At 49.0% G+C, this 17593-nt stretch overlaps 1 protein-coding gene across 1 annotated transcript in view; it reads left to right on the top strand.

Annotated features, from left to right (window-relative positions):
- Positions 1-5012: 5012 nt before the first annotated feature.
- Positions 5013-17593, top strand: part of Nuak1 (NUAK family kinase 1) — a 66736-nt gene continuing 54155 nt past the window's right edge. The window contains exon 1 of the mRNA XM_028776977.1: positions 5013-5402. Coding sequence (XP_028632810.1) covers positions 5160-5402 — 243 coding nt within the window. The 5' untranslated portion in view covers positions 5013-5159. The remainder of the gene's footprint in view (positions 5403-17593) is intronic.

Genomic DNA, 17593 nt, shown 5'->3' with positions numbered 1-17593 from the left:
GATGAAGATGAGTAAAAGAATGTAGAATTTAAAATTACATATACAGAAGTGAAATTTTGTGATTGTGTTTATCTGCTACATATGTGCGAGGAGGCCTAAGTCCAGCCCATGTATGTTCTTTGGTTGGTGGTTCAGTCTCTGAGAGCCCCAAGAGACCAGGTTAGTTGACTCTGTTGGTCTTCCTGTGGAGTTCCCTTAGGGGCCTGCAATCTTTTCTCCTATTCTTCTGTAAGAGTTCCCAAGCTCCATCCACTATTTGGCTGTGGGTGTCTGCATCTGTCTGAGTTAGCTGCTGAGTGGAGTCTCTCAGAGAACAGCCATGGTCGACTCCTGTCTGCAAGCACATCTCAAGAGAACTAGCCAGTAGTTCCCCACTGAGGACTAAGCTCTATACCCATCTTTAGGGGACACTTGCCAAATTATAGGAATCTTCAACCAAAATGTTGAAAACACCTCTACTTGAAAGAGGAGAACACAAAAATAAAGAGATGGCAGCCCAGGACCACACAGCCAGAAGGACTTGAACTCTTGTTTTTGATTCTGAAGCCTGTGCCCTCTGTTGTCATGGTTATGGACTCCACAGTCGTTTAGCAGAGGGAGAGAATTAGAGCTTTTGGTATCAATTCATGAGTAAATATTTGCTTTTATCTATCCCATATTCAAATAGTATGAGTTCTCCTGAGATTGGTGGCTGGGGGTCAGCTGGATGCTGTAACTGTGTTTATTACTGTAGACTGGTAGCTGGACAAAGAGGAACCAAGGCTGAGCTGTCCTACTCATTGTTAGACCCAAAGCAGGGCATGTAGCAGGGAAACGGTATTACTGAATGAATCTTTGTACCATTTCAATAAAACTGTGGAATGCTTCTCTGATTAGATCACTCATACATGTAATGCTAAATAAACAAATAAAATCTCATCATCTAGTAAGAAGCAACGTAAGGGGAACTATGATTTTTTGGGCTCACAGTTTGAGGCTCCCATCCCTGATGGTGGGTAAGGCACCACAGAGTTCACCACAGTAGGAGTTATGTGGCTAAGGATTATTCATCTCTCTGGGGAGCAGGAAGCAGAGATCATCTGGGTCAGGTCCTCCCTGTAGTGACCCACTTCCTCCAGCTGGGGCTCACCTCCAGAAGATTCCACAACCTCCTAGAACTGTACTAGGAACAGCTGGGAAATGGGAACCTAGAGGTGACAGCTCATTGTGGAGGCATATGGATTTCTGGTGGACAGCCAGATTTCTTCTGCCACAGTGAAGAGTAAGCATGTTCTCAAGTGGTTATTTCCAAGTTGGTTGTCCATTTGCTCACAGAGTCAAGTTAGAAGTGTCATAATCTTAGGTAGTTCACCTATCCATACAGACCAGTAATAACTCACATGAGTTGTACTGCAGGCAGTTTGGAGCCTTTGTGAGATGGTTGGATTCAAATCCTGACTTAAACTGTCGTTGTTTGGTAACATGCAATGTAGCCAACCTTCGTTGATAGTCATTTTTCTCAACAGTGAAATAGGGACCACAGAAACACACATACACACACACACACACACACTCTTTCTGAACAAAGTTCTTTCAAGCCATGTAATAAAGGCCCAGTGAGGAACCTTGTGCTACTATAACTTGTGAGATGGTGTGGATGCTTCTGAGTACAGATGTTACAACATCTGTCCAGGGTCCAGCACAGAGCCAGAAGCTACCAGGCAGTATGATCAAGCTGCTGATAATTCCTTAGAACTCTGGTAGAAGCCTTGAGAGAAACACAGTAAACCGGAGTGCATTAGCCTCTGTCTACTGAGCAGACCCACACCAGCTCTGTGGAACACACTGACCACTGGCAGTGACAACAGTTGTTCCTATCACCGCTGACAGGACAGAGAAGTGACACAAAAAGAGGAGGAAATAATGGCTCCAGACAGTCACGGTGAATTTCAGGACAGGACTTGAACCTGGTTTGTTTGACTCTAGAACTCAAGCTCTGAACCAAGGAGCCTGGGGTCCACTGGGGATGCCACAGCCACCTATTCAAAGTTAGAGGAGGTAGTCTGTGGTAAAAAAAATAACCTCTCATGGGCTGGCAATGTCTCTGCAGATGAAGGCCTGATGGTCAAAGTTTGATCCCTGGGTGCCACATGGTGGGGGGAGAATGGTGACCTATCAAAGTTATCCTTTTATCTCCATACATCTGTATGTATGTACACACATATATACACAGAACAAATACATGTAATTAAAAAAACCCACACATATAGTCACACACATGTTTTGTGTTCCAGTTAACAATGCTACAGGAATTTAGGCTGAGCAGGAGCTCCCAGTGCTTGGACATGACCGTGTGCCACACACTCTACATGGGTCTTGCCTCCTTACCATTTAAGGAGGGGTAGCCTGGCATCAGCAGAGGGGGAACAGGTGGGGATTAAGTCTCGGTGCTGCTGTACTAGGTGCTTGAACTCCATACAAGCTAAGTAATGTCAGGCCACTCTCTAAACCTTTCTGATATGCCCGCCCCAACTGAAAACAGAAATTATAGTAGCTACCTTCCACAGCAGCATTTGCTGTTATAAAATGGTTACCAGCATACGGTAGGTTCTGTCCATCCGACAGATAAGGACAAAGCTCCTTGCACTTGAGAGTGACCCTTCCAGAATAGGCCATGCCACCATACCAAACAACTATCATCTCACTGGCTGAACACAGCAGAAGAGTATTTGCTCACGCTGCTTTTCCAATTCAGCCTTCCTGGGGACTTTTCTGTCCCCTTTACAAGGAGTCTCAGCTTGCTCCTACTCTGCATAGCTTGTCAAGATGACACAGGACATGGCAATTTACTCTGTAGCTAAGTTCCCAGTGGAAGATACAGTGATCGTATTTGCATGGAATCTTTTAACCTGGGCAAGTTATATAGCCAGACATGGCCTGAGAGAGGCAGTGGGGTAATAGTTTCCTACCATATCGTGGGGGAGAGAAGGGACCAGAGTGCTTGGCATTTTAATTACTAATGTAGACACAATCTGTTTACCTGAAAACCAAACTAAATGAAAATCAATTAGACCTACTTTAATAAGAAGAGCAAATGAAACTCTTAAGGGGTTAATTCATCCAGTCAATCCAGTGGGGGCCGGGGACTCTACCTGCAGGCCACCAACTTGTCTCTCAATCTACAGGCGGGAATGTCTACAGACTGTTTAAAATCAGGATACTGTTTCAGGATGGGGGCGGGGGGGGGCGAGGTGGGAGACTAGGGGATGGTGGTGGTGGCAGAGAGTCCCTGAAAGAGCTGGTGAAACGAACCGATCAAACAGATCGGAACAAACGTGGCCTTTGCGTTTTGTCTTATGTGAGTGCTTTTAAGGTAGGCAGCGACTGGCAGAGGGGTTTCAGGCATCAGTAAGATAAGTAAATAAAGTTTGGAGAGAAGATTATTATCAAGTCCAGAACGGAGCAGAAGAGTGGTGGTCGATAATGGGTACTGAGGTGTACTTCAGGCCATGACTCTGGCAGCAGGGGGCGGGGGTCTCGCGGAGGCAAGCTATTGCCTGAGTCCGGTGTAAGGTGATGAGCAGACAGGAGTGAAGACAGAAGGAATTTGGAGGGTGGGAGGAACCTGAGAGCTGCAGAAGGAAGCTCTAATACTTGCAAAAGACACCAGCTGCTCTCCCTATTATTCCCACCCTAGTCTGGAACAATGTAATTTATGTGAAATTACTTAAAAATTTGTCTTAAGATACCTTTAATTATCCCCCCCACCCCCCGTGTCTTATTTTCCTTCCTTCATTTTAGGAGACCCAGGGCAGCTTGGCTGGGCGGTCTTCCTGCCTGGCCTTCACCTGGTGGGATGAGATCTGGCCTTTTTTGTCAAAGGAAAATTCCCATCGCCTCAGGGGGTCAAGAGGCCTCCAAGTGGCCTCTGGCTTGGACAAGGAATTGCTCAGTAGGCCTAGGCCCTGGCTTATCACAGAGCCATGGTTCGTCCGCCTCAGAAAGGTACCTTCCTACTGGTGCTGGGCAGCTCAGGGGACCTAGCTCCATCCAGGCCCCTTCATCTCTTCAGTGGTGGTCCCTGTCAGACTCCCGGACTTCACCGGGAGATCGGAGCCCTGGCGAAGGGCCGGGTTCCTCCTTCGAGCCTCCCTTCGTTCTTGACTCCGCCTTTCTCCCTGAGAGAGCCGGGGTCCCGAGAAGCATCCCTCCCGGGGACTTTCCAGGCTCCCGCGATTACTCCAGGAAGGCGCAGCCCTGACCGTGCCGGAGCTGGGGACCTGCAGGGCCTCGGCGGCTGGAGGGGACCATGACTCACCGCCGGTAACCCAACACCGCTGGGCCTCCTTTCCCCAGCCTCCCCCAGCTCCCGCGGGCCTGGCGGCCACACCATAGCAAATATGAAGAAGAGTGGCCCGGGAGGCTGCAGCCCCCGGCCACAGAGCGTGCGCCTGGCTCTATGCGTTGTCGCCTCTGCGGCCTCGGGGCCCCGGGAGCTTTATCCGAGGCCGATCGGCCCAAGCTAGCTGCGGACCGCCCGCAGTAGCTCCGGAGGGTGAGTGCGGGACACTCAGGGAGGGGATAAGCGCACTGACGACCTCTATCCTTCCACCTCGACCCCACCCGGGATCTTGAGTCCCCACCCGGCGAGGACAAAGCGGCCTGGCCGCCGCCCCGGCCTGCGCCGCGCTGCACAAAGAGTGAACGACGACACGCACCCCGCCCCCTCCCAGAGCGGTGGCCAGGCGCGGAGGTGGGGACACCCGGGCGCCCGCCCCGCGCTCCCCTCTCGCCCCGCCCCGTCTGCGCGTCCTCCTGGCGCGGGGGCGGGGGGCGCGGCGCCCCACATAACACTCCCCTCCAGCGCGCGGAGCCACCCTCTCCCCTCCTTCTCGCCAACACCACCGCCTCCCCTGACACCGCTGCCACCTCGCCGGACGCTCCGCAGATTGCCGCGGCCGGCCAGGGGGCGGTGCGCCGAGCGTGCGCGCCCGGGACGCCAGATGTGCAGTCGCCGCCGCCGCTAGTGCCCCAGCGGCAGCCAGAGCCAGGTCGGGTCGTCTCAGCAATGCTGCTGCGGGGGCGACCTTGAACGCACACTGGTTTCCCTCGGCGGGGACCACCCCGAGCCCCTGTGCTGGGTCCTGCCCTCTCCAGCTCGGCTCGCCCCGCGCTTGGTCATGGAAGGGGCGGCAGTGTCCGAGGCAGGGGATGGCCCTGCTGTGGAGACGGGCTTGCCCGGCTCTCCGTTGGAGGCGGTGGCCGGGGCGACTGCAGCCCCAGTGGAGCCCAGGAAGCCGCACGGGGTGAAGCGACATCACCACAAACACAACTTGAAACATCGCTATGAGCTGCAAGAGACCCTGGGCAAAGGTACCTACGGGAAAGTCAAGAGAGCCACCGAGAGGTTTTCAGGCCGAGTGGTGAGTAAGGGAAATCCCTGGAGGGGTTCGGGCTAGTCCCGTGGTGGACCAAGAGGGGGGAGACGATCTGGGGACACCACACCACCATGAGGGGTCTCGGTTGAAGCCCCCCTAGTCACAGTCTTCACTCCGCTTTCAGCACCCCGTGACTCAGGTGTATATCTCCGAAAACACTTGTTACATCCTGTCTGCACGTATTTTGGGGGCTTCCCTCGTTTTTATCCCAGCTAGCAAATTGGTGTTTAGGATTTGCAAACATTTTGCAGCTTTGGGAACATGAGGTCTTCCCTGAAGATACACCTTCAGACCTCCTTGCCAGGGAGTTCCTTATTTGTATAACTCCAAAAAGACCTACATCCCCAGCCGTGAAGCTGGACTCTTAAGCGCTATGTTCTGTAGTTGCTCCGGACCCTCACTTCTTTCCCGTTTACCCACAGTCCCAGGTCTCTGCATCTTTTCACTGGGATGCTTGATTACCCCGATGCTGCTCTTGCTGCAAAAGATGACAGACTCCTCCTGCCTATCAAACCTAAAAGCCACTATTGAATGTCTGAGGGTTTTTTTTTTTTTTTGACAGTTTGCATTCCGGCCTCTGGCAAGCATGATGTACCCAGGGCAGGCAAGGGGTGGCCATTCAGAGCTGATTTTCAGCAGGCTCGCTTGCCTTACCAGGTTCCGGCTTCAGGACTACTAAATTGTTCAAGTGGTCTGGCTAGCCGCCTCCATGACAGCTGAAGCCCTGCCATGGTGCCTCAGGGGCTCAGTGTTGTCCCAGCTTTGGCTTGTTGTCTTCCCCCTCTGCAGAACAGGCCCTTGAAATCCACACTGCTTGTGGCTACAGTCGATTCAAAGTGACTGTTGCAGAAAGACTTTGTGTGGTGTATGGCAGAAATGTACATGGTTCTTTGATTTAAAGCATATCAGATGTATTTTAATCGATTTAGGGCCAAAATCAGAAACTATTACGCTTCTCATGTGCAGTTTTGAGGGTAATCAGGGAGGATACAGTTGCTTATAAACCTAACCAGTGGCTACAGGGAAGGGCAAAGTGAACTGTCAGCGTGTTGGTATTATTTCTTTTATACTTGTATACAGACGATTCTGTGGAAACTGTGGTCAGCAAGGTTTGCTCTCGTAATCTCAAATATGTGACCAGCTGCATAAGCCTCCAGTTTTCAGATTCACTGCCCAGGTTGACACGCTTTATCATTTTTAAAAAGTCTGTTATCAATGAGTTGGAGATAGGGGTTTGTGTTCTTAAAATAATCTGCTCTGCCATACACGAATCTTATGACAAGCTGCAGAGCAATCTCGCAGGTGCCCTTTGCTTTATAGTCTGACAATTCTGCGTGTCGTGTGGGGATGGTTGCAAAGGTATTCTCTGCCGATGGAAGCCTGAGAAGCACGCTTCCTTCACGCTTTTCTTCTGAGGTGATATTCCCCAGACTGGATATTGACTAAGCAAAAACTTAGTGTAGCTCCTTTACCTTGTTGTCTTAATAGCTGCTGAAGAATCGCACTGGGAAGTTGGGAAGCAGGATAATGAAAAACAGACGCAGTCTGAGGTGCAGGTTGAAGATGTGAGAATGTGAGGGGGAGGGCGGGTCTGGAATCTGTGGTGGGGACCCTCACACCTAAGTGTTCTGTGAGTCAGCTCAGCTGAGCTTGGAGTTTTTGTGGAATAGGCTTGCCTTCTGAGCTCCATTGTGGCTTCCAGTGAGGCATTCTTTTAGCTGTCTGATCCACAGGCTGGGTTAGACTAGCATTGGTAGGCAGACGCCTGCCTTCCTCTTTTGATGGGTGTCTGGAAACATTCTGCCAGGGTTTAGCTTCATGGCCACTAGGGGGCGCCCAGAGAACGACAGAGTCTCATTTCTCCTCTGGAAGACCAGTCAGCTGTTATTGTCTGGTTCACCCATTGTGCTATTAATTTCAGAAAATCTCTTGTTTTACTCAAAAATTATGTAAAGATTTTGAAGCTGGCAGCAGAATTCAGGCTCAGGAACTGACAGTTACCAAACAGCTTCACTTCTCCATGGGTTTGTTTTCGACTTGAGAGCTAAGTTGAGAATGTTAGCAAGACCTTCTTGTTTTTAGCTGATAGGAACCTGAGGTCTGGGGGCGGGGAAGAAGTCCTCCCGGGACCTGCATCCTCCTCTGATGAGTGCACTGTTCACAGATGGCAGACGAGCTCAAGTGAAGAATGAGAATTGTCAGGTGGAAAATTCCCCACGACTGGCTGAATAGAAGATAATAGAACCACAACCCAAAACAAAACAAAAATATTGGTCCGCATTGGGCTTGCCCATTCAGTGCCTGGTGACTCAGTGTCAAGAGCAGCAAAGAATTTGATGAGATTAGTGTGACATCCTTCCCTTGCCGCCAAGCTTCCGTTGAGGAGGCTTAGGAAAAACACTGACTTTGTTCTGCCTGCTCTACCTTTGGATGAATTTCCGATGGATGCTTTAATCTAGCCCCTTTGAGAGCAGCGCTCAGAGGCGCAGGGGCGCTCACCTGTTCTGATAACCTGAATCAGGTGCTGGGTATCAATTTGAATCAACCAACAAGAAATGCTTGGAAAACAGCATTCCTGACTGAAGTAGGGTCCTGCTTAGAGGAGAGTCATTGTAACTCAACCAGGCGTACACGGTGTTGTCCTCAACGCCGAGAAGAGACTTACCGTCAGGAGCTTGTGGCCAACTGGCTAAAGTTTCTGCATGGTTCAGGTCTCTCCTTTTCCTCATCCCTAAATGTGGTCTCACAGGCACAGCTTAAGCATGGAAGGCAGGAACTCACAGCTGCTCAAGACAATAAGCCTAACATTGGGACAGTCTTACAGACAGGCTCAGAGTCCTGGCCAGCATTCAAAACCTTGACCAAGCCCTTATTGGCTTTGGAGACTTAGGGAAGCTATTTAACTGTGAAGTGCCAGTTTCCACAGCTAGAAAGCAAGTGCCCACAGTACCAACTTCTTGGGTTTTGGGAGTTGCAGAAGCAACCAATGTCAAGTGTCAAAGGGGAAAATGAGGCATTCTAGTGTGTCTTCCTGGTGGTTTGTCTTTTGTGTTCTCATTTATGATTTCATCTAGATTTTAAGGCTGTCAGAAAGACAGGTTGCATTGGGCAATTAGCCTTGGATCTTGCAGAGGGGGTCGGGGGGCAAAGGAACTATTCACTTTGCCAGGGTAATTACATTAATTAGTAAGGCAGAGGCATAGGAGGGCAAGACAGTCAGCCTGCCTCAGATAGGATCTGAATGTGCTTCTTCAGGGTTGACCTTGGGCCCCCTTTATTGCACAACCTTTGTTTGGGGGAAGCTTGGGCAGGCTGTGGGATGAACTTCTGGGTCATCGTTAGGGCATGTACTTTTTGGAAGTCAATTCCTTGGACCTTTAGGGCACACAAAGTATTGCTAAAACAAACATAACACAGCACAACAAAAAATTGAACCCAAATGCAAACAGCTTTTGGGGGTGCATTTGACTAAAGTGAATATCACAAGTGTAAACTCTTGCTGAAAGCAGTTCCCTCAGCCCAGCAATGGCAAACTGTGCATCTGAGAGCTATATGAACAAGTTGGCCTGCCAACCTGGTTCCGTGTGGGTACAGGGGCTGAGGTGCCTGCCCTGTATGTTTCAAACCCAGTTTCCAGAGTATCAGAGATCTTGGCCAGTGTGTCATCCCAACCTGTCCCATAAATTTTAAGTGACTTTTTCACACCCGAAGTGACTGAGCTTAGGTGAAGAAACCTGATTCAGGGACATCTGTTCTTTGTCTAAAGACATGGCCCTCATTTCTCCGGGACATGTAGTAGCAACAGTGAAGCCTACCTGAAAATAGTGACTGGATTCTGTTAGATGGTATGACTGAGATTTCAGGCTGTCTGCCACGCACATTCACCATGTTGCACATTCACCATGTTCCGTGTGGAGTCAGGTGTGAGTAAGGCTCCTAGAAGAGACAGAGGAAACTGTTCCTGGGTCAGGCACCCCACTCCCTGGAGCTGTCATCATTTCAGGGGGGACCAGCACAGCTCAGTGGGGCTTAGTTCATTAAAATGAGTTGATCCCAGGCAGAAACACTTGTTCCTGCCGTTACATCCAGGAGAGGGGGGGGCAGGGAGGGAGAGAGAGAGAGAAAGAGAGAGAGAATATGTAAGAATGTGTGTATGAGTGTGTGTGTATGAGTATGTGTGTGTGTGACAGAGAGAATATGAAAGTGTATATGTGTGTGTGTGTGTGTGTGTGTGAGAGAGAGAGAGAGAGAGAATAATAGGTAAGTGTGTGTGTGAGAGAGAAAGACTATGTAAAAGTGTGTGTAAGAGTCTGTGTAAGAGAAAGTATGTGTGCACACGCGTGTTTAAGAGAATATGTGTGTGTAAGAAAGGTGTGTGTATGTCTGTGTGTGTGTCTGTTTGTGAGAGTGTGCTTGTCTCTGTGTGTGCCTCTGTGTGTGAGAGTATATATAAGAGAGGGCAGGGAGGGAGAGAGAGATAAATTATGTAAAGTGTGTGTTTGCTTTCATATGTCTGTGTGTATAGCGCATATGTGGCTATACACATTCATCTTGGTGAACCTGTGGAGACCGGAGGAAACCTTTGGGTGTTGTTTCCTTGGACCTACTCACTTTGTTGTTTGAGGGTGTCTCTCACTGCCCTGGAGCTGGCAGAGTAGTGGATTGGCTGGCCAGCCCCAGGAGCTTACCTGACTCTACCTCTAGTGCTTCAGTTACAAGAGCGTGTCCTACCTGAGGATCAAACTCAGGTCCTCCTACCTGTACAACATATTAACTGAGCCACCTCCCAGCTGCCACCAGCCGATGTGTTTGAAGTCATGAGGTATGTCATACTGAGCCTAGAACTTTAGAGACTCGTTCCCTAATTTGGCCCTCACCTCTTAGAGAAAATAACATATCAGCCAGTGAAGAGTTGAGCGTCACAGCTGGACGGCATCTCCGAAGTCTATTTGGAAACCCATTGCTGCTGGAGAAATCCAGAATCTTCCTTATGTCACACAGCTGGTGACTCTGGACATTCCTCTTGGCCAGTGGTACTGGAGCAGGTGTGGGCTGACTCTTTTATGAGGTGGGTTCTTATTGCAATTCCGGAAGTGAATGCAGAGGCGGAGCTGTGACAAGCAAGTCTTCTAGGATGCTCCCAGGGGCAGATTCTCAGAGTGAAGGACTATGATGGAGGGGTAGAGGTTATAGATTATCGTCCATGACCTCAGAAAGCATTGGAATTTGTTGGCAACAGAAGGCATGGCTGGTAAGGGGTGAATGGAAGCAGAAAGTCTGCAGACAGGCAGACCTACACTGCGCGTGCTCCTTCGCTGACGTACTTAGCTGCTATTCTCTACCAGCTCAGAGGAGGGGGAGCCACGTACTGCTGAAGCTGTCCCTAGATTTGGGTTTCAGGAGCCTGGGAACTGGGAGCACCCCAGGGGCAGGTGAGCAGATCAGGTGCTGTGGATGTGAGGTTTATTCTGGCGTGTAGTAGGATGCAAGACTGGTAAGGTAGACGGGGGCAATGAGAATTGATAATCGTAGCAATCAGTGCTTCTCGTGTATTGGAGTGTGCCAGGTATGTATCGATTTATTGAACACCCCCCTACACATCTTATCACTCCATTTTATAGAAGAGGGACGTTATCCAGCTTTACCAGTGAGACCAGTGTTTGTACCCAGAAACCTTGTCTGTAGCTCCTTTGGAAGTAAGCTGAGCTGGACACAGGTAGTGGAAAGATTGTAAGCCTGGGAACCCTAGGGTGTTGGGGTGTTACCGTGGAGCACAGAGCGTTTCACAGAGTTGGGTGTGAGGAGATAAGAATAGGAAGCATCTTTGGAGAGAGATGGCGAGGTGTTACTTGGACATTTTAATGACTCAGACCAAGGGGCTCCTCACCCGGACACAAACTGCCTTCTTTGTGCCCCAAGTAACCTGCTCCTGAATGCCCGGGGGGGGGGGCACTCCATGGGTAAACAAGCCTGTAGTGAAAAAGCATCCACATTGTGCCAGGACTTCTTGATCTCCTTCTTAGGATGTGGGCAGCTCAGTGAAGGTTTCTTGTCTGTGTTACACCCTATCTTACTGTCTTGAACCTGTCTCACACTGCCGCCCTCCAGAGATGCCTTGTTGAGCGCCAAGCTGGAAGTAGGCCCTCAACCAAGGCTTGTGGGATGGAACACGGAGTATTGGAGAGGTGTGGAACTGAGGCTTGTCTTCCCTGACCCGGACGAACATTTGAATTAATTGGCAAGGAGACACAGACTGGAGATGAATGGACGAGCAGAGTGAAGTCTGCAAAGACAGGCAGACCCCTCCCTGTACAAATTCCTTTGCCGTTACATTTGCTCATGCATTCGTCAGGGAGAGACATATATCCAGGGCTTTGTCGGGTTCCTGGCTGCGGCTTCCTGTCCTCAGCGGCTCCAGAGTCAGACAGCCGAACTCTCATTTGTCTTCCCCACATGAAAGTCTTGGAGCATCTGTAAGTTATGATTTGTGAAGTATCTGCTTTAAAGCAGAATGCATTTATCACTGTGCTGGTCCAGACGACACTGGCAAGTGCAACACTGAGAAGACCCGAGGCCCCAGGAGAGGAGGAGCCGGGCCAGATGACCCACCCGTGAGTGGAGTCTGGCTGAATTGATAAAATTCCCTGGAAACAACCCAGGAGCAGCCAGATGTTGGCTTCATGGAGAGAGTCCTCAGTAAACTTTTGACTGTATGTAAAACTAGGGCTGGGTGATTTCACTCCTAGGTCTGCCCAGGAGAAGTGTAAACACATGTCCGAATAAAGCATGTCCACAAAGGATTGGAACAGCGTCATCCCTATGCTTCCCTAAGTGGAAGGCACACAAAGGATCTCCTCCCTATGAATGAATTGAATATATGCAATGTGTTGTCTTCACGTTACATAGAATAAAAAGTCTTGTGATCTCTTTGATAATCTCACCTATTGAGTATTTGTAGAATGGTATTCAGCAAGGAAAAGAAACAAAGGGATTCATGCTGCAGCATGGAGCAACCGTGAAGACACCACGCTAAGTGAAAGAAGCCAGTTAAGACAGCCTACCCACCATGAAACACATGATTCTATTGTCTGTGAAATCTCCAAAGTGAGCCAGTCCATAGGGACAGAATGATTAGGGATTGTCAGGGCCAATGATGGACTTGGCAGGAAAAGGAGAGTTATCTGCGAACTTTGAGAATAGACTAAAAAGCCCCGAATCACGTACTTTAAAGTGAGGGAATTGAAGGACATGTGAGTCATATTTCAAGAAAACTGTTGTTTGAAAAACGTGGGACTTTAGGGCAGAGGTTGGTGATGCCTGAGGAAGGCCATGTCTGTCAGGCCTCTGAGATGTCAAACTTGCAGTCCTACAAGACTCTCATTGTATGTAAGAAGTGGACAGGCATCCTGCTTGCCTTGACACACACACACGCACACACATATACACATGTACACACACATACACATATATATACACACATACATGCATACATATACACAATACATACACATATACATACACATAAACACACATGCACACATACACACATACACATGTACACACACATACACACACATACACACACTCATACACACATATACACACATATACACACACATACACACATACATACACGTATACACATATATACACATACACATATACACACAGACACACATACAGACATATACACACATATATACATATATTTACACACTCATACACACATATACACATACACAAATGGACACATATACACACATATACACGTACACACATATACACACATGCACACACACACACACACACACATATCTTGGAGATAGACTGGTTTTATCCATATCCCCCATATCTCACGTCAGTTCTTGACAGCAAGGTGATCTTGGGTGGGTTATTCTACCTTAGCTTCTGCTTCCCTCTTCCTTAGCAGGAGCTCAAGATGGCTCTTATCTGGTGGCTTATTGAGAGGATTCAATGAGATGATGCAGCTAAGCCTACTGCCTGGTATGGCGACGGTGCCATCCACACTGCCAGGCATGCACATCCCTGCTTGTCGAACCCCAAAGGTAGCTGTAGCTGATCCATTCTTCCCAGCCCGTGTGCATCCCTGCCCTGGCTGGTGTGGACCTCACAGACCTTTCTTTTTTCTCACTAAGCAGTCACCTGGACTGTTTCAAGTGTACTGAAAGTGAGCCCAGCCAACACTGTGGGGACACTGTGGTTAACTCATGCCATTGAGAAACCTAGAATCTACCTAGAATTTAGAATATAGCAAGTAATTCATCTGTAATAACCACGGAATGCCATTAAGGGGTTGAGTAAGAAATCCAGCATGGTGGCAGACAGGCCCAGGTCCGCACCCCGCCTGCTTCCGCAGCTGCAGGCTCCTGGGAGAGCTGCATGTTGTTTTGGTTAGCAGAAGCACCTCCAGCATCTTATTGTTTAGAATCGACATTAGAGGCGGGACTGGGAAGCTTCCAGAACCTGCTGCACGGTCAGACCTTAGACATGTTGGCTATTAATTTTATTACTGATAAAGTCTGGGTTGAATCTTTATATCAGAAATAGGTTGAGCTGGATATGGTGGTGCTTGTCCCTGATCCTAAGGCTCATGACAGCAGGATCTTGAAACTGTTGAGCGGCTGTTGTGGAAAACCCAAGGACTTTGGCTTGGCCCCTGGCTCTCTCTGCCAAATCCTTCCTTGGGTTCCTAGGGACTCAGGCCTGCGTTTGCCATGGCCATCGAGAGTCCTTCCCTGTTCCTCTGCCCCAGCTCTGCGTTTGTAGGTTGGATGTTGGTGTGTAGAGAACCTCTTGTCCATCATCGATCGGGGCAGGGAGGGATGCTGTCTAAGTGATAGTGCACAAATGGCAGGCATCCTGTGAGAATGAATGAATGAATGAATGAATGAAGAACTGTAGGAGTCCTGTATCAACAGTCCTGAGAAGGGACAGTCTGAGAAGGCAGAGGCAGCAGGAAGTTCCCCTGGGGCCTCACTACCCTCTTCTCGATACCATGCAAAGTGGACCCGACAGGACTGCAGCATGGCTCTCCATTCTGCTTCTGTGTGGCTTGAGAGAGGAGGAGACCGAATTGTCCACAGCCCACTTCCTTCTTACCTGCTACTAGCTTCTTGTGAGCTCTGCATGCTCCTTGCCTGGGCTGCTCCTGCGCTGTCAGGCTTCCTCTGGAGGTCCCAGCCCTCTGCCTCCCTGACCTCCATCTGAGGAGCTCCACAGATCAGCTCTGTGGAGTGTGCAGGCTCTAGGTGCTGAAGTCTTAAGGTTTCCCAAACACTCTCCCCAGGCTGTGAATCGAGTGCTTGAGGAACTCTTAAACTGTTGGACTGTTGCGTTAGTGTATGTCTGGAAAAAAATGCCACCGTGATTGGCCTTTTGGCTGAAGGGAGGAATCCCACGCCATTTATCTTAGCTAGTGATATTGAGTCTTCTATCAGGAAGACACTGAGAAGAGGCTTTGGAAGATTTTATTAGCTCCTTTCGTGAAGGGGCAGAGTTGGGACTCGGTGACTCAACTTCCTTTCTTTTGGATAGCAATTTAGAAAAAGACTTAGCACTTTCAATGGTCCTCTTTCCCAACCTGCCTGTGCCCAGGCTATAGTGGCTCAAAGACTACGGGGGCCTTTAGAAACTATTTTATAAAGATTAAAAACATATATGTGTATATCATGGATGTTTTGCATGCAGGCCTGTATACCACCTGTGTGCAGTACCAGTAGAAGCCAAAAGAGGGCGCCGAATCCCCCTAGAACTAGAGTTACTGATGGTTGTGAGCCTTCCTGTGGGTGGTGGGAACTAAACCTCGGTAGATCTTCTGGAGGAGCAGCCCTGGGCTTAGCTGTTGAGCCATTACCCCGTCTCCCACACAGGCCTCTGACTGCAGAAGCTAGACTATATTCTTGCTGGCTGTCACTGGGCTCTGCCATGGGAACTGAAGGACGCTCATATCTCAGTCTTTTGAGATGGTGACAGGGAGGCTGATAATCTCACTGTGGTAAGAAGTGCACTGGGTAACCTGTAGAGAGTCTGGATACACTTTCTTTGCTGTGAAGTGAGGATAGCCATGCCAGTCAAGGAGATGAGTGTAGAGTTCTGAGGGAAATCTGTACCCCGTATAGTGTGGTTGTCTTTTGGGGGGCGGAGGATGCTCTCAGGAAATGTAAGATAAGGTCCCAGTTGCCTCCACACTTTTGGCAGCCGTCATACAATTTAGTGCACATAGTAGGTGCACTAATACTCAGCGCCTTTGCTTCACCTGTAAACGGCAGGGCAGAGGCAGAATGACATCAACGGCACGACCTTTTGCAGTGGTTCTCAACCTGTGGGCCACGACCCCATTGGGGGGTGACATATCAGATATTTACATTAGGATTTATAACAATAACAAGATGACAGTTATGAAGTAGCAATGAAATAATTTTATGGTTGGGGCCACCAAAGTGTAAGGAACACTATTAAAGGGTCGGACTGTTAGGAGGGTTGAGAAGCAATGTGCTCTTGATAGGAGAATCAACGCTAGGGTTTCCTGAATGAGATTGGTGAAGGGTAGACTTCACCTCCTGTGGCTGGGCTGCTGGCAGGAGCTCTCCAGCTGTTTCTCACTGCCCCAGTGAGCTCTGACTCTGCCTCACAGCAACCCCAGCTTTCTTAGTAGGTCTATGCCGAGACCTGGAGAACGTGTCTTCCACCTCCCCTCAGTGTAATGACGTGGCAGTAGTGGGACACATCACCTCTGGTGACGTAAGAATTCACAACAGAACATTTGCTGAGAGTGGTACCCAGCTTGTAAGCATGAACCTTAACTAGTTGGGATCCACCAGAGATGTGCTCACATTCTGGTAAGGTGCCTGGAAAGAATGTCACTCTTGTTTATATTCTTTGAGCCCAGGGGATCTTTGGTTTGAGCTGAATGAGACTGTAGGCTGCTGGCTACCCTGCCCTTGCCTTTGTTTGGATATGTAAACACTGTGTCCCTTTAGGCTCTACTGAGTAATTTGGGGATTGTAAATTCAAGGCCTACCTGGGCAGTTCAGTGCCACTCTGTCTCAAAATAAAAAGTACAAGAAAAGGCTGGGGCTGTAGCTTGGTGGTAGATCGCTTGCTTAGAAGTTGCAAAACCCAGAGTTCAATCCCTGGCACTGGGAAAAAAAAATCCAAGGATATGAATGTTCTGGAACTAAGGGAAGCCTAAGAAGAAAAGCGTTAAGCTAGGCAAGCCCCCGTTTTCCAGAGAAACACTGTTTTTGAACGGTTGTAAAAGTTACCTTTGTTTATTTTGAAAACCCCTGTTTTTATCAATGGAGGTGCAGCACAGAAGCTGCTGAGGAAGGCGGGCTCAGGCTGGACTTTTTAAGGTTTTATCTGATGATGTTTGCATTTGCAAACCACAAATAAAGCAAACCGGGAAAAATAACACAATAAAAAACAAAAGGAAACAAAACAAACCCTCCTTCCTGCCACCTCCCACCCCCAACCAGTTCAAGTAGAAGAAGCAATTGCTTCTTAAAACAACTCATGAAGGAAAAAATTATAATAAATATTTAGCATTTCTCTGGTGGCAGCAGCCTGACATTCCTCCCAGCCCCACAATGAGTTCTAATTTGATGAAATGTTTGGATCGGCCACCAATTTTCTGGAGGAATTTAAGAGGCTTGTATTTGTGCTTAGGCTTAACACGAGGAGGAAAACTCATAAACTCTGCCCAGTATCCTGGCCCAGTGGGATGTGCTCCCCAAGGACACAATGGCCATCAGTGGAGTGACGGGAGGAAGAGATCCTGTCAGTCTGCTTTGGCTGGCAGTGGGGTGTTCTCAGCGTCAGTCCCTGGGGCTTGTACCACTTCCAAGTGCTCATGGGTTATAAAATCTCCAGCTGGAGCACACTGCCTCGCCCCTGACTCTGCCAGGGAGCATCAGGGCATCCTGTAAGTGGGTGAGAGGCATTTGACATGGTGCGCCGTCTGCCCTTTGCTCACAGTGACGCCTGCTTGTCTTACTTCCCTACTAGTTTTTCTTTCTTGTCTGCCCCAAGCCAGCACTGCCAAGAGGAACACCTGTGGCTATTTTTAAGGTAACAATAGATTGAATAGATTTAGTCTCCAGGTCGCAAGAGCCACACTGTAAGTGGCCAGTAGCCCTGTATGGCTGGAGTCTATC

Source organism: Grammomys surdaster, unplaced genomic scaffold (assembly GCF_004785775.1).
Source record: "Grammomys surdaster isolate TR1022 unplaced genomic scaffold, NIH_TR_1.0 275, whole genome shotgun sequence".
NCBI lineage: Eukaryota > Metazoa > Chordata > Mammalia > Rodentia > Muridae > Grammomys > Grammomys surdaster.
The sequence above is the reverse complement of the archived record's forward strand: the minus strand, read 5'-3'. Positions and strand labels throughout refer to the sequence as shown.